Source organism: Equus caballus, chromosome 5 (assembly GCF_041296265.1).
Source record: "Equus caballus isolate H_3958 breed thoroughbred chromosome 5, TB-T2T, whole genome shotgun sequence".
NCBI classification, from domain to species: Eukaryota; Metazoa; Chordata; class Mammalia; order Perissodactyla; family Equidae; genus Equus; species Equus caballus.
Genome location: NC_091688.1, coordinates 42,658,333 through 42,678,939, shown reverse-complemented (window position 1 = coordinate 42,678,939; position 20,607 = coordinate 42,658,333). Strand labels below are relative to the sequence as shown.

At 50.6% G+C, this 20,607-nt stretch overlaps 2 protein-coding genes across 4 annotated transcripts; both read right to left on the bottom strand.

Moving 5' to 3' along the window:
• Positions 1–10,280: 10,280 nt before the first annotated feature.
• S100A16 (S100 calcium binding protein A16) lies at positions 10,281–16,446 on the bottom strand. Of its 3 annotated transcripts, XM_023641128.2 has the most exons (4): positions 16,210–16,417; positions 13,513–13,622; positions 11,362–11,539; positions 10,281–11,060 (listed from the first exon to the last, which is right to left on the bottom strand). In XM_023641128.2, exons 3-4 carry the CDS (start codon positions 11,512–11,514, stop codon positions 10,902–10,904), a joined length of 312 nt encoding a protein of 103 aa, XP_023496896.1. In that variant the 5' UTR covers positions 11,515–11,539; positions 13,513–13,622; positions 16,210–16,417; the 3' UTR covers positions 10,281–10,901. The 3 variants fall into 3 exon arrangements, with proteins under 3 accessions (XP_023496896.1, XP_023496895.1, XP_005610162.1); XM_023641127.2 differs by lacking the exon at positions 13,513–13,622 and having other exon boundaries at positions 16,210–16,446; XM_005610105.4 differs by lacking the exons at positions 13,513–13,622; positions 16,210–16,417 and adding an exon at positions 12,256–12,394.
• A 1,053-nt stretch (positions 16,447–17,499) lies between these two features.
• S100A14 (S100 calcium binding protein A14) lies at positions 17,500–19,822 on the bottom strand. Its single transcript, XM_023641125.2, has 4 exons — positions 19,587–19,822; positions 19,107–19,213; positions 18,524–18,670; positions 17,500–18,301 (listed from the first exon to the last, which is right to left on the bottom strand). Exons 2-4 carry the CDS (start codon positions 19,134–19,136, stop codon positions 18,164–18,166), a joined length of 315 nt encoding a protein of 104 aa, XP_023496893.1. The 5' UTR covers positions 19,137–19,213; positions 19,587–19,822; the 3' UTR covers positions 17,500–18,163.
• Between the last annotated feature and the right edge of the window lie 785 nt (positions 19,823–20,607).

Sequence of the window (20,607 nt, the reverse complement as noted above, 5' to 3'; positions counted from 1 at the left end):
TAGAAAACTATTGCAAAAGTCCAAGTGAGAGATGGCCGTGATTCATACTGATGTGGTAGCAGCAGAAATGGAGAGAAGCAATGGTTTTTGGATGCATTTTAAAGGTGGAACTGGTAGGATTTGCCAAGCAGATGTGGGATGTGAAGTATAGATAGGAACCAAAGATGGCTTCAGGTCTCCGTCCTGAAAAGCCAGGAGAATGGAGTTGACAATGAAGGAAAGGGAAGAGCATGAAAGGAGCAGATGGAGGGCAGAGGGAGGCCATCAGGAGTTTGCATTTGGACATGTTAAACTTCAGATGCTGTGATATTGTGATTTGTCATAAGAAATATATGTTTGGTATTGGAGCTCCTAAAATCCTTAGAATTTCCTAAATGATAAGAGCAATACAAGTGTCTTGATATTCATAACAAACCTCTTTCAACCATACCTGAAGTTATGTTAATGAGGTGACTTTTGGAAAGCACCTATGGACAGAGGCTGGTTGCCAGGGGAACCAACTAAGTGTGATTAGAGGGTTAGAACTTTCAGTCCCACCCCCCCTGACCTCGAGGGAGAGGAGAGGTGCTGAAGGTCAATCATGCCTCTGTAATGAAGCCTCCATAAAAACCAGAAAAGGATGGTGTTCAGCGAGCTTCCAGATTGGTGAATACCTGGGGGTTTGGGAGAGTGGCGAGCCTGGAGAGGGCATAGCTCTGCACCCCTTTCCATGTACCTTGTCCTGTGCATCTCTTCCATCTGGCTGGTCATGAGGTATATCCTTTTAGAATACCTGATAATCTAGTAAGTAAAATGTTTCTCTGAGTTCTGTGAGCCACTCTAGCAAATTAATCGAACCCAAAGAGGGGGTCATGGGAACTTCTGATTTATAGCCAGTCCATCAGAAGCACAGGTAACAACCTGGTGTCTGAAGTTGGGGACAAGGGGACAGTCTTGTAGGACTGAGCCCTTAACCTATGGGTGGGATCTGATGTTATCTCCAGATAGTGTCAGAACTGAGTTGAATTGAAGGACATCCAGCTGGTGTAGGAGAACTGCTTCATGCGGGGGGGTAGGGGGGCACACATCAGAATTGGAATTTGTGTCAGAATTGGAGATGCTTTTTAGCATCTCCTTCTCTTCTCACTCCATGCTCTATCCCTTGGCAGCTCATCCATGCCCAGTGCTTAGGTTTCCATCCGTATGTTTCTGACTCCCACATTGCCAATCCAGCCCTCTGCTCTGAACTCTAGATGTGTAAATCCGACTACTTCTTTGACATTACCACATGACTATCTCAAAGGGATGTCTAAAACTCAACTTGCAATACCCACATACCTACCCCCCAAAAATCTGGGCCTCTTCCAGTGTTCCCTGTGTCAATGACCATCCATCTGGTTACACAAACCAGAAATATGGGAGTTGGACGCCTTCCTCTCCCTGGTCCATCATGTCCAGTCCATCACGGCCTTTTTTTATGCCTTAAAGTCTCTCACAAATCTATTCCCTTCTTACATCTCCCTACCACCCAACTCCCAGAACTCACTGTTCCTCTTCTCTGCTTTATTTTTCTTTGCACAACATATTATTTCCTTGTTTGCTGATCGTGGATCTCCACCTGAGCGGACTACAGGCTCCATGAGGGCAGACGGAAGAGTAGCTGGCATAGAGTGAGCACTAAATAAGGACACGTTGTCTGGATGAACAAGTCTCCACTGTGACCACCCTAGTTCAGGGGACAACTGTAGTTAAGAGCAGCAGCTCTGAAATCAGGCTGCCTGGGTTCCACCACTTATCAGTTCTAGGATCTCCAGAAAGTTATGCGACTTCTCTGTGCCTTGGTTTCCTCTGCAAAAAGGAGGCAACGGAAGTATTCACTTCAGTGCATTGTGAGAATTAGGGAGTTAACACATGCAAGACGCAGAACAGCACCTCGTGCGGAATAAGTACTCAGTAAAAATCAGCTGTTATTTGCTGAAAATTACCTCCTCACTGGTCTCCCTGCTTCTACTCTGCTCCTCTCTCTTCATCTTTTCCATATTGCAGCCTAAGTGAGATTTTTCAAAATGCAAGTCTGATCATGTTGCACACACAAGTGTGCTCACACACATACTCACATCACTGAAAAAGACATTCCGTGGCTACGAGTCCTTAACGTGTGCCCCAAGGTCCTGCCTGCCTCTCCAGCCTTGGCTTGTATCTCTCTCTACTTTGTTCTTGGGCTTCAGCCACACTCACTTTCCCCAGTAACTTAAACTCATCATGCTCCCCACCCTGCCACAGGGCCTTTGCATATGATGGTCCCTCTTTCTGGGCAGCCCTCTTCCTCTCAACTCCACTCTCACCTTCGCCCTTTGCCTGGACAACTTTTACTCATCTTGCAAATCTCAGCTGAAGTGTTGCTTCTGCCAGGATACTCTCCACTCCCAGGCTAAGTCAGATTACTTTATTAAAAATTGCTACAAATGTGATCCTTAGAAGTTACCTCAATTTGTAATTATCCACTTGTTTGTGGAATCACATGGTTATTTGCTGTCTTCCCCTCTAAACTGAAAGCCCTATAAAATCAGGAAACATATCTGTTCCTGCTCTTTTTGTTGCAGCACCTGCTGTCTGGCACATACAAGGTACTATATTCTGAATGAGTGAATGAAGGGGTCTGCAGCAGAAGCAACCACAGCCACCATTCAGGGGCCTTAAGCAGTCACTGTTGGCCGTCCATAGTTATTGGGACCAAGATGTAAACAAGAGCCTCTGCCCTTTGGGCGATCTACACAGAGTTAGTAAAAGAAGGAGTCCGAGTCACAGGTCTGCTGGTCACCATCTGTGCATCCTTCGCTAAGTCACATCACCTCTCTGAGCCTCAATGTCTTCATCTGTAAAATATGGATCATGATTCCTATCTCACAGGATTGTCAGAGGACCAAATGAGCCTTGGATGAGAAAGTGTTTTTTAAAACTTGTAACATTGGACAAGCAGAAAGGAATTTTTCATTTTTCAAAAGGAACTTTACTAGGAATCTAAATGGAGAGAAAAACCAAATGTACAGGAAGTACAAAAGCTGACACAGGTAGTTTGAGGCTCCTTGCCTTCATGTGACAAGATAAGCCAGGTTCTCACTCCATAGAATGAAGAGTCTGGCTACAGATGGGCGCAATTCATTGGGCGCCCACCATCTCAGTCCCAAGTGACTTAGATAATAGGCCAGGCCAGTGTGAGACCCCAGACAGAGAGATCCTTCTCAGCCCGCTGTAGGACCTCTCAGGAGCCTGCGTCTGGGCCCCTCTTCTCTGCTCTGCTCAGGCGCTGCTCACACTGTCTGGTTCCTGCACTGACAGGAGGAGGAGGAAGACCAACCCTTCTGTCGCCCCAACACTCCCCAGGGAGGCCTCTGGCTGGGCTGCCTGACCCTGCAGTGGCTGCTTTTGCCCCTCTGGGGCCTCTGTGGCTCCTGGCCCTGAAGCCCAAGCCCTGACTGTCGTTAAGGTTCTCTGACCTCTGCTGAAGCTCAGTGTGCTCTTCAGGGCTCTAGGCTTAAGCTTAGACCCCCAAGAAACAGACCTCTAACTGAGGTCACACATCTGCTCTTTCCCGCCAGCTGTTCTAGTCTTGGAGGGGTAGAAGTGCTGGGCTCCAGACGCATACCAGGGGCAGTGAAGGGAGCACAGACCTTCTGTCAAAAAAACAGAAGTGGGTCCTGGGGAACAGGGCTGGGGTTGGCCCACCTGACCCCTGACTCCCTCTCGTGTCTCCTAAGAGAGGCTCTCTCTGGCCTCTGATATGGAGATAACATTTCCCTATCTCCCCAGTTTCCTCTCTCTTTGGAAGGAAGGATGGGAATGCTGAGTGGGGCAAAAGGGGACAGGCCCAGTGTGGAGAGTGGAAAATGACTGAGGAGCCCATCATTGGGAGAGAGGAGGCGGGAAGGGTAGGTCTATTCTGAATTGCTTCTGAGATTTCTCATGGCATCCCCCATACTTTGAGCTTCAAGGAACCACCTCACCTTGGCACCTGACCGTCATCCCTGCTCTATTGTCCAAGAGGCTCTCTGCCCCTTTTCCTCCCCACTAGATCTGTCCCTCTCCTGCTTCCATTCCAGTTCCGCTCATCCCTCCTCCACGGCTTTCCCAGGTGGCCCCCACCCTGCATCCCGGTGACCTGGCTCTCTAAAGCAGCGGTCTTCACAGGGTTTGCTTCTGTGCTCCCTAAGGGCATTTTGAAAAAACTATGTACTGCCTCTCCTGTATTTTAAGTTGACAGCTAAGATTTTTCATCATAACTTTAAATCATTGCAAAAGGTATAATTTCTGAAATGTTTTAGGTATTGTGACATTTTTAAATAAAACCATTGAGACTGTTTTAAATGTGTGTTTGATGAAATCTAAATCTAATCATAATGGTTTCATACTCTTCATCGTCCATTTAAAAAATGTGTGTGTGTATATATATGTCTTAACAAATTTAAGAAGATTGGAATCACATCAAGTACCTTTTCCAATCACAATGGAATGAAAGTAGAAGCTAACAGCAGTACAAAAAATGGAAAACTCACAAATATGTGGAGTCAAATAACAAACTCTTGAACAACCAATCGGTCAAAGAAGAAATCACAGGGGAAATTAGAAAATATTTCAAAACAAGGAAAACAAAAAGACAGCATACCAAAACTTATGGGTTGCTGCAAAAGCAGTACCAAGAGGGAAGTTTGTAGCAGTAAACATCTACATTAAAAAAGTAGAAAGAGAATTTTTAGGGCAGTGAAAATACTCTGTATCATATTATAATAACGGATACATGTTGTTACACGTTTGTACTCAGAATGTACAACACCAAGAGGAAACTGTAATGTAAACCATGGTCTTCAGGTGATCATGATGTGTCGAAGTAGATTCATCAGTTATAACAAATGTACCACTCTTGTGGGAGATGTGTATAATAGAGGAGGCTATGCATGTGTAGGGGCGGGAGTATGTGGGAAATCTCTGTACCTTCCCCTCAATTTTGTTGTGAACTTAAAAATGCTCTTAAAAAATAAAAGAAAAAGAAAGAATCTCAACCTAAATTTACTCTTCAAGGAAACAGAAAAAGAAGAACAAATTAAACACAAAGTTAGGGGCCGGCCCAGTGTCACAGCGGTTAAGTTCGCACGTTCCGCTTCTCAGCAGCCCGGGGTTCGCCAGTTTGGATCCCAGTTGCGGATTTGGCACTGCTTGGCAAAAGCCATGCTGTGGCACGCGTCCCACATATAAAGAGAGGAAGATGGGCATGGATGTTAGCTCAGGGCCAGGCTTCCCCAGCAAAAAGAGGAGGATTGGCAGTAGTTAGCTCAGAGCTAATCTTCTTCAAAAAAAAAACAAACCAACCAACCACAAAGTTAGCAGGAGGAAAGAAGTAATAAATATTAGAGCAGAAACAAATTAGCAAATTAAAACAATAGAAAAACTCAACAAAACTAAGAGTTTAAAAGATCAACAAATTTGACAAGTCTTTATCTATATTAACTGGAAAAAAAAAGAGAGAGGACTCAAATTGCTAAAATCAGGAATGAAAGAGGAGACATTAAAATTGATGCCACAGAAATACAAAGGATCATAAGACACTACTGTGAACAAGCATACGCTAACAAATTGGATAACCTAGAAGAAACAGACAAATTCCTAAAAACATACAACCTACCAAGACTGAATTATGAAGAAATAGAAAATGTGAGCAGACCTGTAAGTAACAAGGAGACTGAATCAGTAATCAAAAACCTCCCAACAAAGCAAAGCCCAGGACCAGATGGCTTCACTGGAGAATTCTACCAAACATTTAAAGAACACTAATGCCAATATTTCTCAAACTCTTCCAAAAAATTGAGGAGAAAAGAATACTTCCAAATTCATTTTATGAGGCCAGCATTACTCTGATACCAAAGCCCAACAAAGATACTGCAAGAGAAGAAAACGACACACCGATATCCCTGATGAATATTGATGTAAAAATCTTCAACAAAGTACTAGCAAACTGAATTCAACAGAACATTAAAAGGTTATGCTGTATGACCAAGTGGAATTTATCCCTGGGTTGCAAGGATAGTTCAATATACAAAAATTAATAAATATAATACACCACATTAACAAACAAAGGGGAAAAAAACACATGATCATCTCAACTGAGGCAGAAAAAGCATTTGCCTAAATTTAACACCTTTTCATGATAAAAGCACTCAACAAACTAGGAATAGAAGGAAACCAGCTCAACATAATAAAGGTCGTATATGAAAAACCCACAACTAATATCATATTCAACAGTGAAAAAACTAGAGGCTTTTCCTCTAAGATCAGGAACAAGGCAAGGGTGCCCACTCTCACCACTTCTATTCAACACAGTACTGGAAGTCCTAGCCAGAGCAATTAGGCAATGAAAGGACAGAAAAGGCATCCAAACGGGAAAGAAAGGAGAAAAACTCTCTCTGTTCCCAGATGGCATGATCTTATATGTACAAAATCCTCAGGATACCACAAGGAAACTGTTATAACTGTTATGTAAATTTGTTATAACAAATTCAGCCAAGTTGCAAGATACAAAATAGACACTCAAAAATCAGTTGTGTTTCTATATGCTAACAATGAACAATCCAAAAAGGAAATTAAGAAAACCATCCCATTTACAGTAGTATCAAAAAGAGTAATATACTTAGGAATTAACCAAGGAGGGAGAAGACTTGTACACTGAGAACTACACAACATCGCTAGAAGAAATTAAAGACACAAGTAAATGGAAAGGCACCCTGTGTTCATGGATTAGAAGATGTAATATTGTTAAAATGTACGTTCTACCCAAAGTGATCTACAAATTAAACGCAATCCCTATCAAAATCCCAATGGTGTTTTTTGCAGAAATAGAAAAAACTATCCTAAAATTCATATGGAATCTCAAAGGACCCCAAATAGCTAAAACAATCTTAAGAAAGAAGAACAAAGCTGGAAGCCTCACACTTCCTCGTTTCAAAATGTATTACAAAGCTACAGTAATCAAAACAGTATGGAACTCACATAAAGACAGACATATAGACCAATGGAAAGAATGGAGAGCCCAGAAATAAACCCGCACATATGCCGTCAAATGATTTTCAACAAGAGTGCCAAGACTGCACAATGGGGAAAGGAGAGTCTCTTCAACAAATAGTGTTGACAAAACTGGATATCCACATGCAAAAGAATGAAGTTGGACGCTTACCTTACACCACATACAAAAATTAACTCAAAATGGATTAAAAACCTAAACATAAGACCTGAAACTATAAAACTAGAAGACACATAAGGGGAAATTTCCATGACATTGTAATGGCCAATGATTTCTTGGATATGACACCAAAAGTAAGTAACAAAAGCAAAAATAGACAAATGGGACTACATCAAATTTAAAAAACTTCTGCAGAGCAAAGAAATCAACAGAGGGAAAAGGCAACCTACGGAATGGGAGAAAGTATTTGTCAACCATGTATCAGATAAACAGTTAATATCCAGAATATATAAAGAACTCCTACAACTGAATAACAACAACAACAAAAACACACAAATAACTCAGTTAAAAAATGGACACGGGGCAGGCACAGTGGCGCAGCGGTTAAGTGCGCACCTTCCACTTCGGCGGTTGGGGTTCACAGGTTCGGATCCCGGGTGCAGACGTATGCACTGCTTGTCAAGCCATGCTGTGGTAGGTGTCCCACATATAAAGTAGAGGAAGATGGGCATGAACCTTAGCTCAGGACCAGTCTTCCTCAGCAAAAAAGAGGAGGTTTGGCAGCAGATGTTAGCTCAGGGCTAATCTTCCTCAAAAATAAATAAATAAATAAATAAAAAGTAAATAAAATAAAATAAAAAATGGACAAAGGGAGCCGGCCCGGTGGCACAGTGGTTAAGTTCACACGTTCCGCTTCTCAGCAGCCCAGGGTTCGCCAGTTCGGATCCCGGGTACGGACATGGCACCGCTTGGCATGCCATGCTGTGGTAGGCATCCCACATATAAAGTAGAGGAAGATGGGCATGGATGTTAGCTCAGGGTCAGTCTTCCTCAGCAAAAAAGAGGAGTATTGGCGGCAGATGTTAGCTCAGGGCTAATCTTCCTCAAAAAAACAAATGGACAAAGGACTTGAATAGATGTATCTCCAACACAGATATAAAATGGTCAACAAGCCCTTGAAAAGAGGCTCAATATCGCTAATCATCAGGGAAATGCAAATCAAAACCATGAGATATCATCTCACACTCATTAGGATAGCTACTATCAGAAAAACAGAAAATAACAAGCGTTGGCAAGAATGTGAAGAAATTGGAACCCTTGTGTACTGTTGGTGCAAATGTAAAATAATGCAAACAGGATGGAGTTTCCTCAGAATTTTGAAACTAGAACTACCATATAATCCAGCAATTCCACTTCTGAGTATACATACGAAAGAATTGAAAACTGGATCTTGAAAAGATTAGCACTACTTTGTTTTTTGCAGCATTTTTCACAATAGCCAAGATGTAGAAAGCACCTAAGCGCCCATTGACAGATGAATCACAAAGAAACTGTGGTCTATACATCCAATGTAATATTTTAAATATTATTTAAAATGAAGGAAATGCGACATATGCAACAACATGCATGAACCTTGAGGACTTTATTCTAAGTGACATAAGCCAATCACAAAGAGACAAATACTGCATGGTTCCACTTATATGAGGGACCTAAAGTAATGAAACTCGCAGAGGCAGAAAGTAGAATGGTGGTGGGCAGGGGCCGAGGGGAGGGGGAGATCGGGAGCTGTTCCCTGGGTATAGAGTTGCAATCACTCAAAATGAAAAAATTTTAGAGATCTACCGTAAAGCAATGTACATATAGTTAATACTGTGATGTACACTTAAAATTTGTTAAGACGGTACGTTTATTTTGTGTTTTTTACCACAATAAAATATATATGTGATAAGATTGCCCCCTCAAAAAAATGTGAACAAGTTCTTCTTCTCCATCCAGTCAAGGCAGAAGAGCAAGAGCAACCCCCGGGGCAGATGAAGGGTAAGCCTTCTATTTTTAGCTGGGGAAGTGTTGCTGTGAAGGAGAGGTGGGAAGGGAGACCAGCATGCTGCCTGGACTGCAGGCTGTTCTGAGGCAGACCAGTTTTAGAAGGCTGAGGATCTGTAAAGGGATTGCAATAAAATTGTCTGTGCATCTTTTGAAAAATCTTAAACCTTGGGGTACACTGCCCCAGGCTGAAAATCACTGATCCAAGTCTCTGCAGGCTGGACTTCCTGCCTGTTTCTCTGCCTTCCCATGAGGTAGGGTCTCTCCCTGGCAGGGGCTCCCTCAGGGCAAGAGCAGTAGAGAAACAGAGAAGCTGGCATTGTCTCTCCAGCAGCTACAAGTTATGGTTTCCTTTTCCCCTCCCAGTTTCACTCTGGTTGACTGAACCATCTTTTCTTTTCTTTCTCTTTGGCTGAGACAGACTCACCCTGAGCTAACATCTGTGCTAATCTTTCTCTATTTTGTATGTGGGTTGCTGCCACAACACAGCCACTGACAAGGGATGTAGGTCCAGGCCCAGGAACCAAACCTGGGCCACCCAAGTGGGGCATGCTGAACTTAACCACTAGGTCATGGGGCCGGCCCCCACAACCCTCTTTTCTTGCACTCCTTCTTTCCCACCCCACAAACTTCTCTGAGTATTAGAATAATCCATTGATGAGGACTCAGGGTCTCAGGGCTGCTCGTGACCCAAGACTGAAGGTGGTGGCCCCTCTCTCATGAAATTGCAGTGAGGACTAAATGGGACACACTCTGTGCCTGGACATAGAATATGAGTCTGAGGGCCAGCCCGGTGGCGCAGGGGTTAAGTTCACACATTCTGCTTCGGGGGCCCGGGGTTCGCCAGTTCAGATCCCGGGTGCAGACATGGCACCACTTGACAAGCCACACTGTGGCAGGCGTCCCACATATAAAGTAGAGGAAGATGGGCATGCATGTTAGCTTAGGGCAAGTCTTCCTCAGCAAAAAAAAAAAAAAAAAAGAGGAGGATTGGCAGCAGATGTTAACTCAGGGCTAATCTTCCTCAAAAAAAAAAAGAGTCTGAGTCTGGGCTGTGAGGGCCCAGAGATGGGGACATGTGGCCTTCGGCCCTTCATGGAGCAGGAGGGACGTTGCTGCTGGCCCAGGGCTGACAGCACCTGCTGGAACCCAGGAGTTGTGGCTTCTTTCTTGCTCTGCCCTTGGGGTTTCTCAGTGAGATTCCCATTTGCCTCCGGGCCCAGGGTAAAGACCACCAATGCATGAGAGGTTCCAAGGAGTGGAAAGGTTTTAATGAGCATCACGAAAGGACCCAGTGAGAGGGATACAGACTCCAAATCCAGCCTTTATAGCCATTGTTTCAGTGGCTAAGCAGGAGGGAGGGGCTCAACCCTGCTTAGCTGTTCCCAGACCTAGAGGTAGCTGGAGAGGAGACCCTGGAAGTGTTCTCTACCCAACAGAGGGGCTAAGGGAAAGGGGAGAGGTCTCTGCTGCTGCCAGGAGCAGGGAGACCTCAATCAGCAAGCTGACCTCCAGAGGTCAGCAGAGACCCAGAAGCAGGCAGGAACATCAGACATTGGAAGGATAGATGGACTGAATAGGTGAGAAAACTCTCAGGGATCCCCAAACAGCATTGAGATCTCACAGAGGGGCCCCCCGGGGCCTGCTGGCTCCAAGGACTGAGACCCTTAAGGAGGTCCCCCCAGACTGAGACACTCACAAAGGGGCCCCGACATCCCCCCTTCCCTGTTCAGCAAGGGTCAGGAGAAGTTCTGCCGGGAGAAGTGAGGACAGAGGCCTGGGTGGGCGGGAGGCTGAGGAGGGAGCCTGGAAAGAACATCAGGGGCGGGGTATTGGGGCAGTGCCCTGAAGGGACAGAGGGAGGGGTCCTCTAGCTGCTGCTCTGTTGCTCCTGCTGGCGGATAAGGTTGGCAATGGGACTAGTGATACCACCTATCAAGGTCCAGTACTCGTCAAAGCTGATGCGCCCGTCGTGGTTGGCGTCCAGGTTCTGGATGAGCTTGTCAGCAGCCTTTCGGTTTCCTGTGTCCTAGGGAGGAACCAGGATCAGTAATGCTGAGGGTGATAGCCCCAAACATCCATCAGGCAGGACCCTAGACAGAGTCTCAGGATCTGGCCTGGGCAGCTGCTGCCCTTGGAAAATGGGAACACAGCCCTCACTGGCTCAGGCCCAGGTACCCCGAGAGGACAGAGGACTGGGTGAGGTTGAGACCCCGGTTTGGGGGGATAACTCTGAAAGTACAGCAGCTACACTGGGGAAGGATACCCTGAGAGGATAAAGGCTTCGGGGGCTTGGGGAGAAGCCAAGCCCTTGGGTGAGGGGAACTTACGGTCAGCATATGATTGAGCTCTTTCTGAAGCATCTTCCGGAAGCTGCTCTTGCTGATCTTGTTCTTGACCAGGCTGTGCTTGGACACGTATTTGTAGAAGTTTTCCACCAGCACGACAACCGCCTTCTCCAGCTCCGTGTAGCTGTCCGCCATCTTACTGCCTCACTCCTCGTGGGGCCTGGGCACCATGAGAAGGGAATATAAGAGACCCCGTGAGCCAAACCTCCTCCTGTCTCTCTGCCCTTGTCCTCCTCCCCCATGCCTCCTCCCCCTGCGCCGTTGGTGGTCAGGCTGGCTGGTCCTCAGGAGGAGGGAGGAGGCAGGAGGCAGGGAAAGGGGGTTACAGAGAGGGTGTGGGGGTGGGCCTGGAATGACAACTATGTGGCTCCTCTAATCCAGGTGTTCCCCAGCTCAACTGCTTCAACAGGTTCTTTAGGCCCTTCCCCAGCCCCAGGCACTGGGCTTGTCAGAGCCCCAGTGAGAGCAAGAGGCTCCCGTGGGAAGAGGAGCAAAGTAAGCGACCATCCCTCTGCCCTCTCCACGTCTGGCCCACGCAGGACACCTACCCTGGGGCCAAGCATAGCTAGGAGCTGCCAGGATGAGCCAAGGGGCCTGGGGGGACAGGAGCCATCGTCCACCACCCCCACAACTGTCTGAGACCCCAGCCCCGGGCAGCAAAGCAGGAGGTAGGAACCTAGGCCCTCCCCAATCCCTTCAGCCAGGTTCCTGGACAGGGAGCCCAGGGTCTCAGGCTGCCCGTCTCTGGGAAAGGACAATGTCCTGATCCACCAAGTCAGACTTTGTACAGGCCCCCAGCCACGCCCTGCTGGCCTATCCTCCCTCACACCTACTCCGAAATGTACAGCAGGACTCAAAGACCCCCCACTCCATTACCTAAGGAGGAGCCAGGCCCTCTTCTGCCCCAGATGGAGATGGAGCCGCAGCAGCCAGAGGCCACACACGTCACCCCCTGGCCCCAGGACAAAAGGCACTCACATCCCGAGCGGATACAGCCTACTGAATAACAGGATATGAAGGGAGCAGGCGGGTCTACTCTGTGAGTCGCCGCCCATGCCCAGAGCCCCCCCAAGTGAACCCTGGCAAATGAGCCTCCCCTCCCGCCCCCAAGCCCAGGAATGAGCTGCAGCTGCCCTGTCCGTTGGGTCCTGGCAAGGGAAGGTGGACACAGCCACCCTCAGAGCCTGGGCATCCCACTGTCTGATTTGGAAGGGAGATCTGCTTTGCCAGGCCCCACCGCAGCCCCTGCCCCTGCCACCTGCTTTCTAATCCCCCTTGTAGCCGTCCCTCCTCCGGTGCCCACTGCTCTGCCCTCTGCACCTAGCTGAAGCACGTCCAAATCACACGTCCCACGGAAGCCTGCCCTACACCTGCCCTCTGCACTCTCCTCTGCTGGCTCCCGTGGACTCTCAGCCAGCACTGTCTGGGGCCCACAAACTGATGTGGCCCCAGTCCCTTCCTGCATCTTGTCTCCCCAACACCAGACATTCTTTGAGGCAAGGATAGGGTTTCTTACATGCAGCCATTGTATTCTCTGAACCAAACAGCAGAACTCGCAGACTTTAGGACCACTTTTTTAAAATCCTGGATATACAACCTCCCAGCATCTCTCCTCTCCCACGTTGCCGGGCCCAATCCTCACTCAAGGTGGATGTTCTATAAATATTCCACATCCTTCCAGCCCTGATACCAGGTACCCAAGGGCCCTGGCCACGCGTCTAAGATTTTTCTTTGACAAAGCTTTTTCTGAAGGAAGAACGGTTCCCAGACAGACTAAGGCAGGATGCAGGAAGGAAGGAGAGGGGTCAGGCTGGGGCATCTCTGACCAGGAATCCTGCCCTTCTCTCCTCTGCCTTGTCCATCTGACCATTCTAGTCTGTGGCCAAAAGGATGAAGTATGGAACCAGATCTGCAGGAAACCACATTCTTTTTCCATGCTCTTTATTTATTAAGTGTGTAACTGTGTGGTTCAATGTTTATATCTTTGTAAGACTTCCATACAAACACTCTAACATTCACAGATGAGGAGGAAAATAATTTTGCAATCCACGAACTGTCTGCTCTCCTGCCCTTGGGTGAGGAGTAGCCCAGGCCCATGACCAGCATGCTGGGAATTCTGAAAATTGTACCCACCTCAGCAAGAACTGTGGCAAGCCTACTCCCAGCTGGCCTTGGGAGTGGGGAGAGAGTTCAGAGAGCCCCACCCTTAACCATCCCAGACTTTGTTCCCTAAGTGAGGAATCCTGTGGGAAATAGTGAGGGAGAGGAAAGAGAAATAAGTCAGTTTTGGGGGTGGTGTGCCTCTGCCCCTCTCCTCCTTGGCCCGCTCACCCCTCCCACTACCTGTCTTCTTGGAGTCTTGTTTCTCTAACCAAGGGAGCCTCCTCCTGCCCTTCCTCCACACCAGCCTCTCCCCACCTGGCAAGACACAGGTGAGCACCCAGAAGACAGCTCACCCATCTGCTGTCAGGTACATGGTCACACCAGAGAGGTCGCTTCAGCATCTCTAGGCTTCAGTTCCCAGGCATCCCACTAGTCTGCCCCCAACCTGCTTCTAGTCAAATGGGCAACTCCAGAGATAATCATCTGGGTAAGTGCTTTTCTGAAGTTTTTCTGAAGGAAGGGTGTCAGAGTGGGATAGTCAGGTGTCATTACTCTCTTCCTTCCTCCCTCCCCTGGGGGCCAGGAGAAGGACTCTGCCACCACACACTTCCTACAGTCACCTGCTCCTCCTGCCTGCCCCATACTCCTCCCATGAGCCAGGTTGGAGGGTCCCCAGGGTGGGGGTTGGCAGGGGCGGGGGGAGGGGGTGCTTCCCATCAGCACCTGACTCAGAAGGGTAGGGCAGGAGGTAGGTCCTGCATTGACTTTGCCACAGGTAGATCGTGACTTGAGAGAGGGGGGAGGTGGACATGTACCTTGGAGCCTTCCAAAACAATGGAAATGGAGGGACCACTTGTTCTCCAAAGGGCGCTCTCCCCTGGGGCCCCCAGCCCTTCCCCAGTGTTCTCATTGTCTTCTCCTTGGCTGATTCATCGTTGAGCAACCAAGAGGCCCCTACCTCCACTCCACCCACCTCAGCCCAGCTTGCTGACTTCTCTAAAAGCCCATATTGCCCTGACACCTTGCCCTTGGGTCTTAGCCACACAAGCCCGGCCCTCCCACCCCAGGTTCTGGGCCCAACCCCTCCAAGTGCTTCCTAACCACCCTCCATCCCTTCGACTCCCCAGTCCACTTCAATGTGGAGCTCAACATCCACCACATCCTCCAAAATTCACCTTCTCTTCCCACCCCAACACACACTTTTTGAGTCTTAAATTGTTTCCAAGTGTTGGGATAGGTCCCTGGCCTCCCATGCCTCCTGGTCACCATCCTCTCTAGGGCCCAGCCCACTCTCAAGCCTAAACTAGGCATTCTCTGTGTCCCTTCCTTCCACCTCAAATTCGTTCACTCATTTCTTCATTTGCTTACTCATTCATTCACTAATTCATTTATTCATTCTCATTCATTCACCTACTCGTTCTCTCATTCATTCCTTCATCTCCTTCTTAATTCACTCCTTTGCCGCAACAGCCTTCGATCCCCAGGGGAGGAGCAATCTGCCCTGTGCCCCTAACACTTTCCTCTATCTGCAAGGCTGTTTCAGACTCACATCTCCAGCCTCAACAGCCCCGTTCTCTGCTCTCTTTTCTCAGGCTCCATTCCCAGTGCCAGAGGCTAGTATCTCGCACAAGTGTCCCTGCCTCACCCCTCCTCACCCTCACGGGACTCAAAGCATCTACTTCACACATACACATACATGGAGCAAGGAATTCTGTCATTCCTGACCCCCTCTGCTTGGGTGACCCATCTACCTGCCACCCACTTCTGCTTTCGGAGCACGTAGCCAGAGGAAAAAGCCTGCTCCTCTGAAATGTTTTCCAGACGAGTGAAGTTGGAGGAGTTTGGTGTGGACACACTGACCTGCGCTGCTGCCCTTGCCTCACCAACACCCAGACAGCTTTTTACACAGGATGGGGAAAGGCTATGCCTCACTCCCCAGCACCTCCAGGGCTCCCTCTCCCAGCACCCCTGCCCTCACCCCACCCCACAGCGCTGGGCAGCGGAATGCTCCTATAGTGCAGGTGGCTCCACCAAGCAAAGCCAGTCACGTCAGAACCTGCCTGGGTCCTGAGGTGGAGGAGAAGTTGCCCAGGTCCAGGCCCCTCTCCCAGAGCTCCCAGGCTCCCGGGAGGCCTCACCCAGGCTCCTCCCAGCTCCCATTGTCCCTCCCAAGGAACAGCTCCCAGAGCACAATGGGGCCTGCGGCCAGGGACCTGCCTGAGTCCCAAGGTGGAGAAAAGCCACCTCAGCACCTGTTTCCTCTCCTTGGGCTCTTGGACTCCCTGGGCCCCCCCTGGCTCCTCCTGGACCCCATCACCTCTCCCAGGACGCAGCTCCCAGAGCTCAGTGAGGCCTCTGGCCAGGGTCTGACCACCCCTCAACCCCCACCAACAAGCATTTGCCCTTTCTCTGTTAGGGGGTGATCAGAGCAGCTGTGGGCAAAACTCCCAAACACTCTGCCTGGTGGCCTAGACCCTGGACAGGAGCCCAGTCAGCTGCTGGGCCGGGAGGGGGTCTCCCTACCCTGTCCACTCCTCTGCAGGCCTCTCCAGCCCTCAGTCCCACCAGAACTCTCCATTCCCGTACCAGCCTTGAAAGTTAACAATTAACGAAACCTTCCTGCCCAGTCTCTGGCAGGCCCCCTTCCCTGCCCCTTCTCCTGGCCTCCCAAGCCTGTGGGGCCCCCCAGTAGCCGCGGACCTCCAAGGACTGGCCTGGGGTGCTCACCTGCCTCTCCAGTCCACCTCCTCTCCAGCAAGGCTCTGGGGCCTGGGCTCTGGCACTGCCAAGCAGCTCCCCGCTCAGCCCAGCCAGGACTCCTCCCCGCTGCACTCCCAGAGTCTGTCCCACTCCCTCCCGGCCCTGCCTGGCTGAGCTGGCTCTGTGGGGAGGTAGTGACTGAGCTCCCTCTTGACTTGGCCCTGGGGTTGGGCCCTTGTTAAAGCGATACACACCTTTTTTAACACCCCTCCACCCCAACCCCAGGGGGAGTGGTAGAAGCTGGAACTCCCCCAACCCCACCCTCCTAGCCCTGAAAGGCCTGAGCAGAACCTACAAGGTGGATAAAGGAAGGGAAAGACTGTCACCTGCCCTTCTCACCTGGGTCACTGGGAGCCCAGTTTCAGGGGACCCCAATAGACAAGTTCAGCTGGCATTCCAGGCCAGCCTGGCTGGCCACAGAAACTTCCTTGCTGTTGGGGTTTCTGGAGTAATGCCTGATTTCTGTGGGCTCAAGTCAGAAAGTAGACACCAGGGACCAGATCTGGCCCCTTGGTCTTCCATCTCCAGTTCAGCCCACCAGGAGATCCTGGCACCCATCCCTGGGGCCTCTCATGGGCAGCAGAGGACTCCTCTGGAAATGCCCCTCCATCCTCTCCCCAAGACATCCAAGGAAACTGTCCAGTTCGACATCCCTATCCGGAGGTAACAGCTGAAACCAGAGGGGACCTATTCGCCCACTCCAACAGTGGTGACTTCAGCTCACTGGACTCTCACTCCATGTCAGGCCCTCTGCTAAGTACTTGACGTGATGCGTCACATTATCCTCCTAACAATCCTGTGAGGGAAGTACTATTAATATGCCCATTCTACAGGTGAGGAGACTGATACTCTGACAGCATGCCCAAAGTTCCAAAGATAATAACTGGCAGAGCTGGGTCCAAACCCAGGCTGGGCAGCCTGTTTCTCAGTCTCACATTTCCCTGGCTACTAGTCAGCCAGGCTCCAGCACACCTGGGTTCATATCCTTTTCCCCAGGTGTGCACCCACGCCCTCTTCTCCTGTCAGAGGGCCGGCTCACGGCAAAGAGAAGCCTGTCCCTCAGAGGAGACCAAGTCTCCCATCTTTTTGGCTTGGTACCATCCTCAGCCTAAATCCACAGGGAAAAATGAGTCCCCATTCACTTCCACTGCCCACCACTGCAGCCCCACGTCCCGTGCCGCCTGATGACTCTGCCATTCACCCCAACCTCCCCCCGTGGACTGATGGACCCCAGCTATGTCCAATCAAGACAACATCTTTCACTTTTTCCATTTTTTTATTAATCAAATGATACAAAACAACCATCATTCTGTAAATGCCCAAGCACCCAGCTGGTCCTCTCATTCCCAAAGTCACACCCTCCTCAGCCTCTCCCCAACCCTGCTCTCTCTCTTCCCCTGCCCTAGCCCAGGGACAGAGTCCTGGCAGGAGGCTGAGCAGAGCTGGGGGCAGGAAGGGCCAGCACTGGACAGACAGCTACGGTTTGGGTTGGGGGAGAGATTAGGAGGGGTAGCTTCTCAGAGACCCTTTTTAGTACCAAATATCCAGCCCTATTCCCAGCTTTCTTCAATCATTTCCCACAGCCCAGCTGCTCTCTGCCCTTGCCCCACTACCAAGTTACTTGGCCCTCACACCATCCTTATCCCTCCAACATCCCTCCACATCCATCCCTGGCCCCAACCCACCCCCTGAGCCTCCCTCTGGTGGAGACTCCTGGACCCATTAGCTCTATAGAGCTCCCAGGGATGAAGGGCACAGAGCCCCAGGGAGGGCCATTATAAATCTGAACCTTGCAGAGGTGAGGCAGGTGCGGGCTGGGGAACAGTGTGGTGGTACTGGAGAGAAGAGTTTTATTTCCAGGCCCACAGTCTCTAAAGTCCCCTTTCCCCCACATCCTCCCACAAATTCCAGGGGAAGGTTCTCAACTCCCCCGGACAGGACTCTCCAGCTTCACACTCTTGGCGGCTTCTCCAATGAGTTCCCAGAAACTCCCAAACTCCAGTTTAGAGTCGTTACAGCTGCCCAAGTTGGCAATTTTCTCTTCCAGCCCACAGTTGCTCTGAGGGAAAGAAGACACCACAGCTCAGTGAGGCAGCACCTTCCAATCTTCCCACCCTACCCTGCCCAGGAGCAGGAAGCAGGACCCGAGCCTACCTGGCCCTGGCAAGGGGGAAGGGCTGGGAGTGGCTAGTGCCAGGGGCCGTGGCAGACTGTGTGGGGTCTGGAGCACTTATGTAGGAAGTCAGGGTACTGCCTGGGGTGGGGTCTACTCCCTCAGTACCGGCATAAGGTGGGGCAGCTGCTGGGTGACCAGGTCCTGCAGCTCAGAGGGCGTCAGCGTCTCCTTCCCACCCTCCACTGAGTACTGGTGGAAGTTCTTGATGAGGGTCTCAATGGCCTTCTCCACATCACTGAATTCCTGAGCATCCTGAGGGCGGGGGACATCACCCACGTCAGAGAGGCCACCCACCTTACAACACCCTGCTTCCCCAGGAGGCCAGCAAGGCAGAAGAGAGCTGGAAGGCACACAGGCTCCCGCCCACTCCAAAACCCAGCATGCAGCCCCCTTCACCCCCACTGGCCTCAACCCTGAGCCAGCCACAAGTTGGACAAGGCCTCCTCCCCACTACACCCCGGCACCCAGGCAGGGCAGGTCCCAGCAAGCGGCCAGGCATCCTCTTCCTGGGAGGGCGCCATCTGTATCACCCTGTGTGGGCACCAGAGAGGGGCCTCAGGTCTCATACACAGGGTCTCAAGTGCAAAGCAAGGCCAAGGTGAGGGGGCAGAAGTCACTGAGGGACACAGACCCTCAGGGTGAAGGAGAGGAGTACAGAAGCAGAAAGGCCAGAAATGAATGCGCCCACCTCAGCATTGGCTGACCGACACTGTCCCATGGTGCCCGTGCACTTGGTCCTTTGGTGAGAGTTTGGTGGTCCTATTGCCTGCCCCAGAGGAGCTGACGGCTCATGATCTGCTTAGAGGAGTGGGGAGGCCCAGGTAAGGGAAGAGCTCAGCATTTCTCAACTACCCCGTTTGGCTCCACCCCAGACACTCTGTGCCTCACCCAGTGGGTCAGAGCCAACTCCACACAAGGCCCTGTCCCTGCCCAGGGTCCGGGAGCTAAGGTCTGGCCCCTGGGCCAACCCATTGAGAGGAATCCCTTGGGCCTCACTTTAGCTTCACTCCTTCCACCTCCTCCAACCCCCCACCTCTGTTCCTACACACACACCAGCCTCCAGAACCTGGTCCCCAGCCCTTCCCCTGGCAGACTAGAGCAGGACAGGCTAAGTGTGCCCCCTAGACAGGGACAGCCCACTGGGGTGAAAAGCCCTGGGTCTCCTTACCTGCTGGCAGCCACTGAGACAAGACTGGAGGAGCCAGCTCACCTGAGCTCAGCTCTTATACCTGGGGGAAGGGAGGGGAGGCAAAGGGCTGGGCCTCATCCCTAAGCCACCCCTGCTATTGCAGCTGCCTGGGCTGTGAGCCAGCTGTGTGGGCCCCACCCTCCACTGGCCAGAGCTCCAAGAGCCGGCCCTCACCCCTGCCACGGGAGGGAATCATGGAGCGCTGGGTCTGGGACACCCCTGGCGTCAGACCAGCAGGCAGAGTGGAGGGTAGAGGGGAGGGGCGTTGTGGAGGGAGAGAAGGAGGGCTTGGAAACACTGTGGAGTCTAGCCTGGGAGGTGGGAGGGCCTCAAGGAACTATAGGGCAGGAAATTGGAAGGGCTCTGAGTCAATAACCTGGAAAGAAGGAGCAACAGAGGCTGATCCAGGCAGGGTTTGTGGCACAGAGGGAATGAGGGACGTGTGAGTTGAGAGAGGTTGTCAGGGCCCTCTGTGCTTTGGTGTGTGTTGCACACGCGTGCACACACAGATACACTCACACACTCCTCCCACCACGGCCAATTGGGACAGTGGCACTCAAGCCTGCCCAGATCCCAGATCCTAGGCTTCCCCTGTCCTGATGGCAGAGATGAATGAGGACTCCGTCAGGAGGAAGGAGCCAGAGAAGGGCAGCCTGGTAGGGGGCCAGATGGGGTGCTGTCCTGACTTCCTTTCTGCTCCCCTCAGCTCAGCGTGCACATGTGGGTTATCTCAGACCCAAATGGGTTATCTGGCAGCAAACGACTTCTCCAAACTGGTTAGGCTGCCTGCTCCTCCCTCCCTCAGAACCCCATGATTTCCCTAACCCAGTGACTGCACAGTAAACTCCTTCCCAATCCAGCACCCAGGATGACATCCCAGGGAGCCTGGACGGTAGGTAGGTCCAGGACTCGGCACAACCCAAGTGGCTCTTCTCACCTGATGGGAGGAGGAAGGGAGAAGGGCAGGGAAGTCAGTGTGGGTCAGAGAACAGTTGGGGTG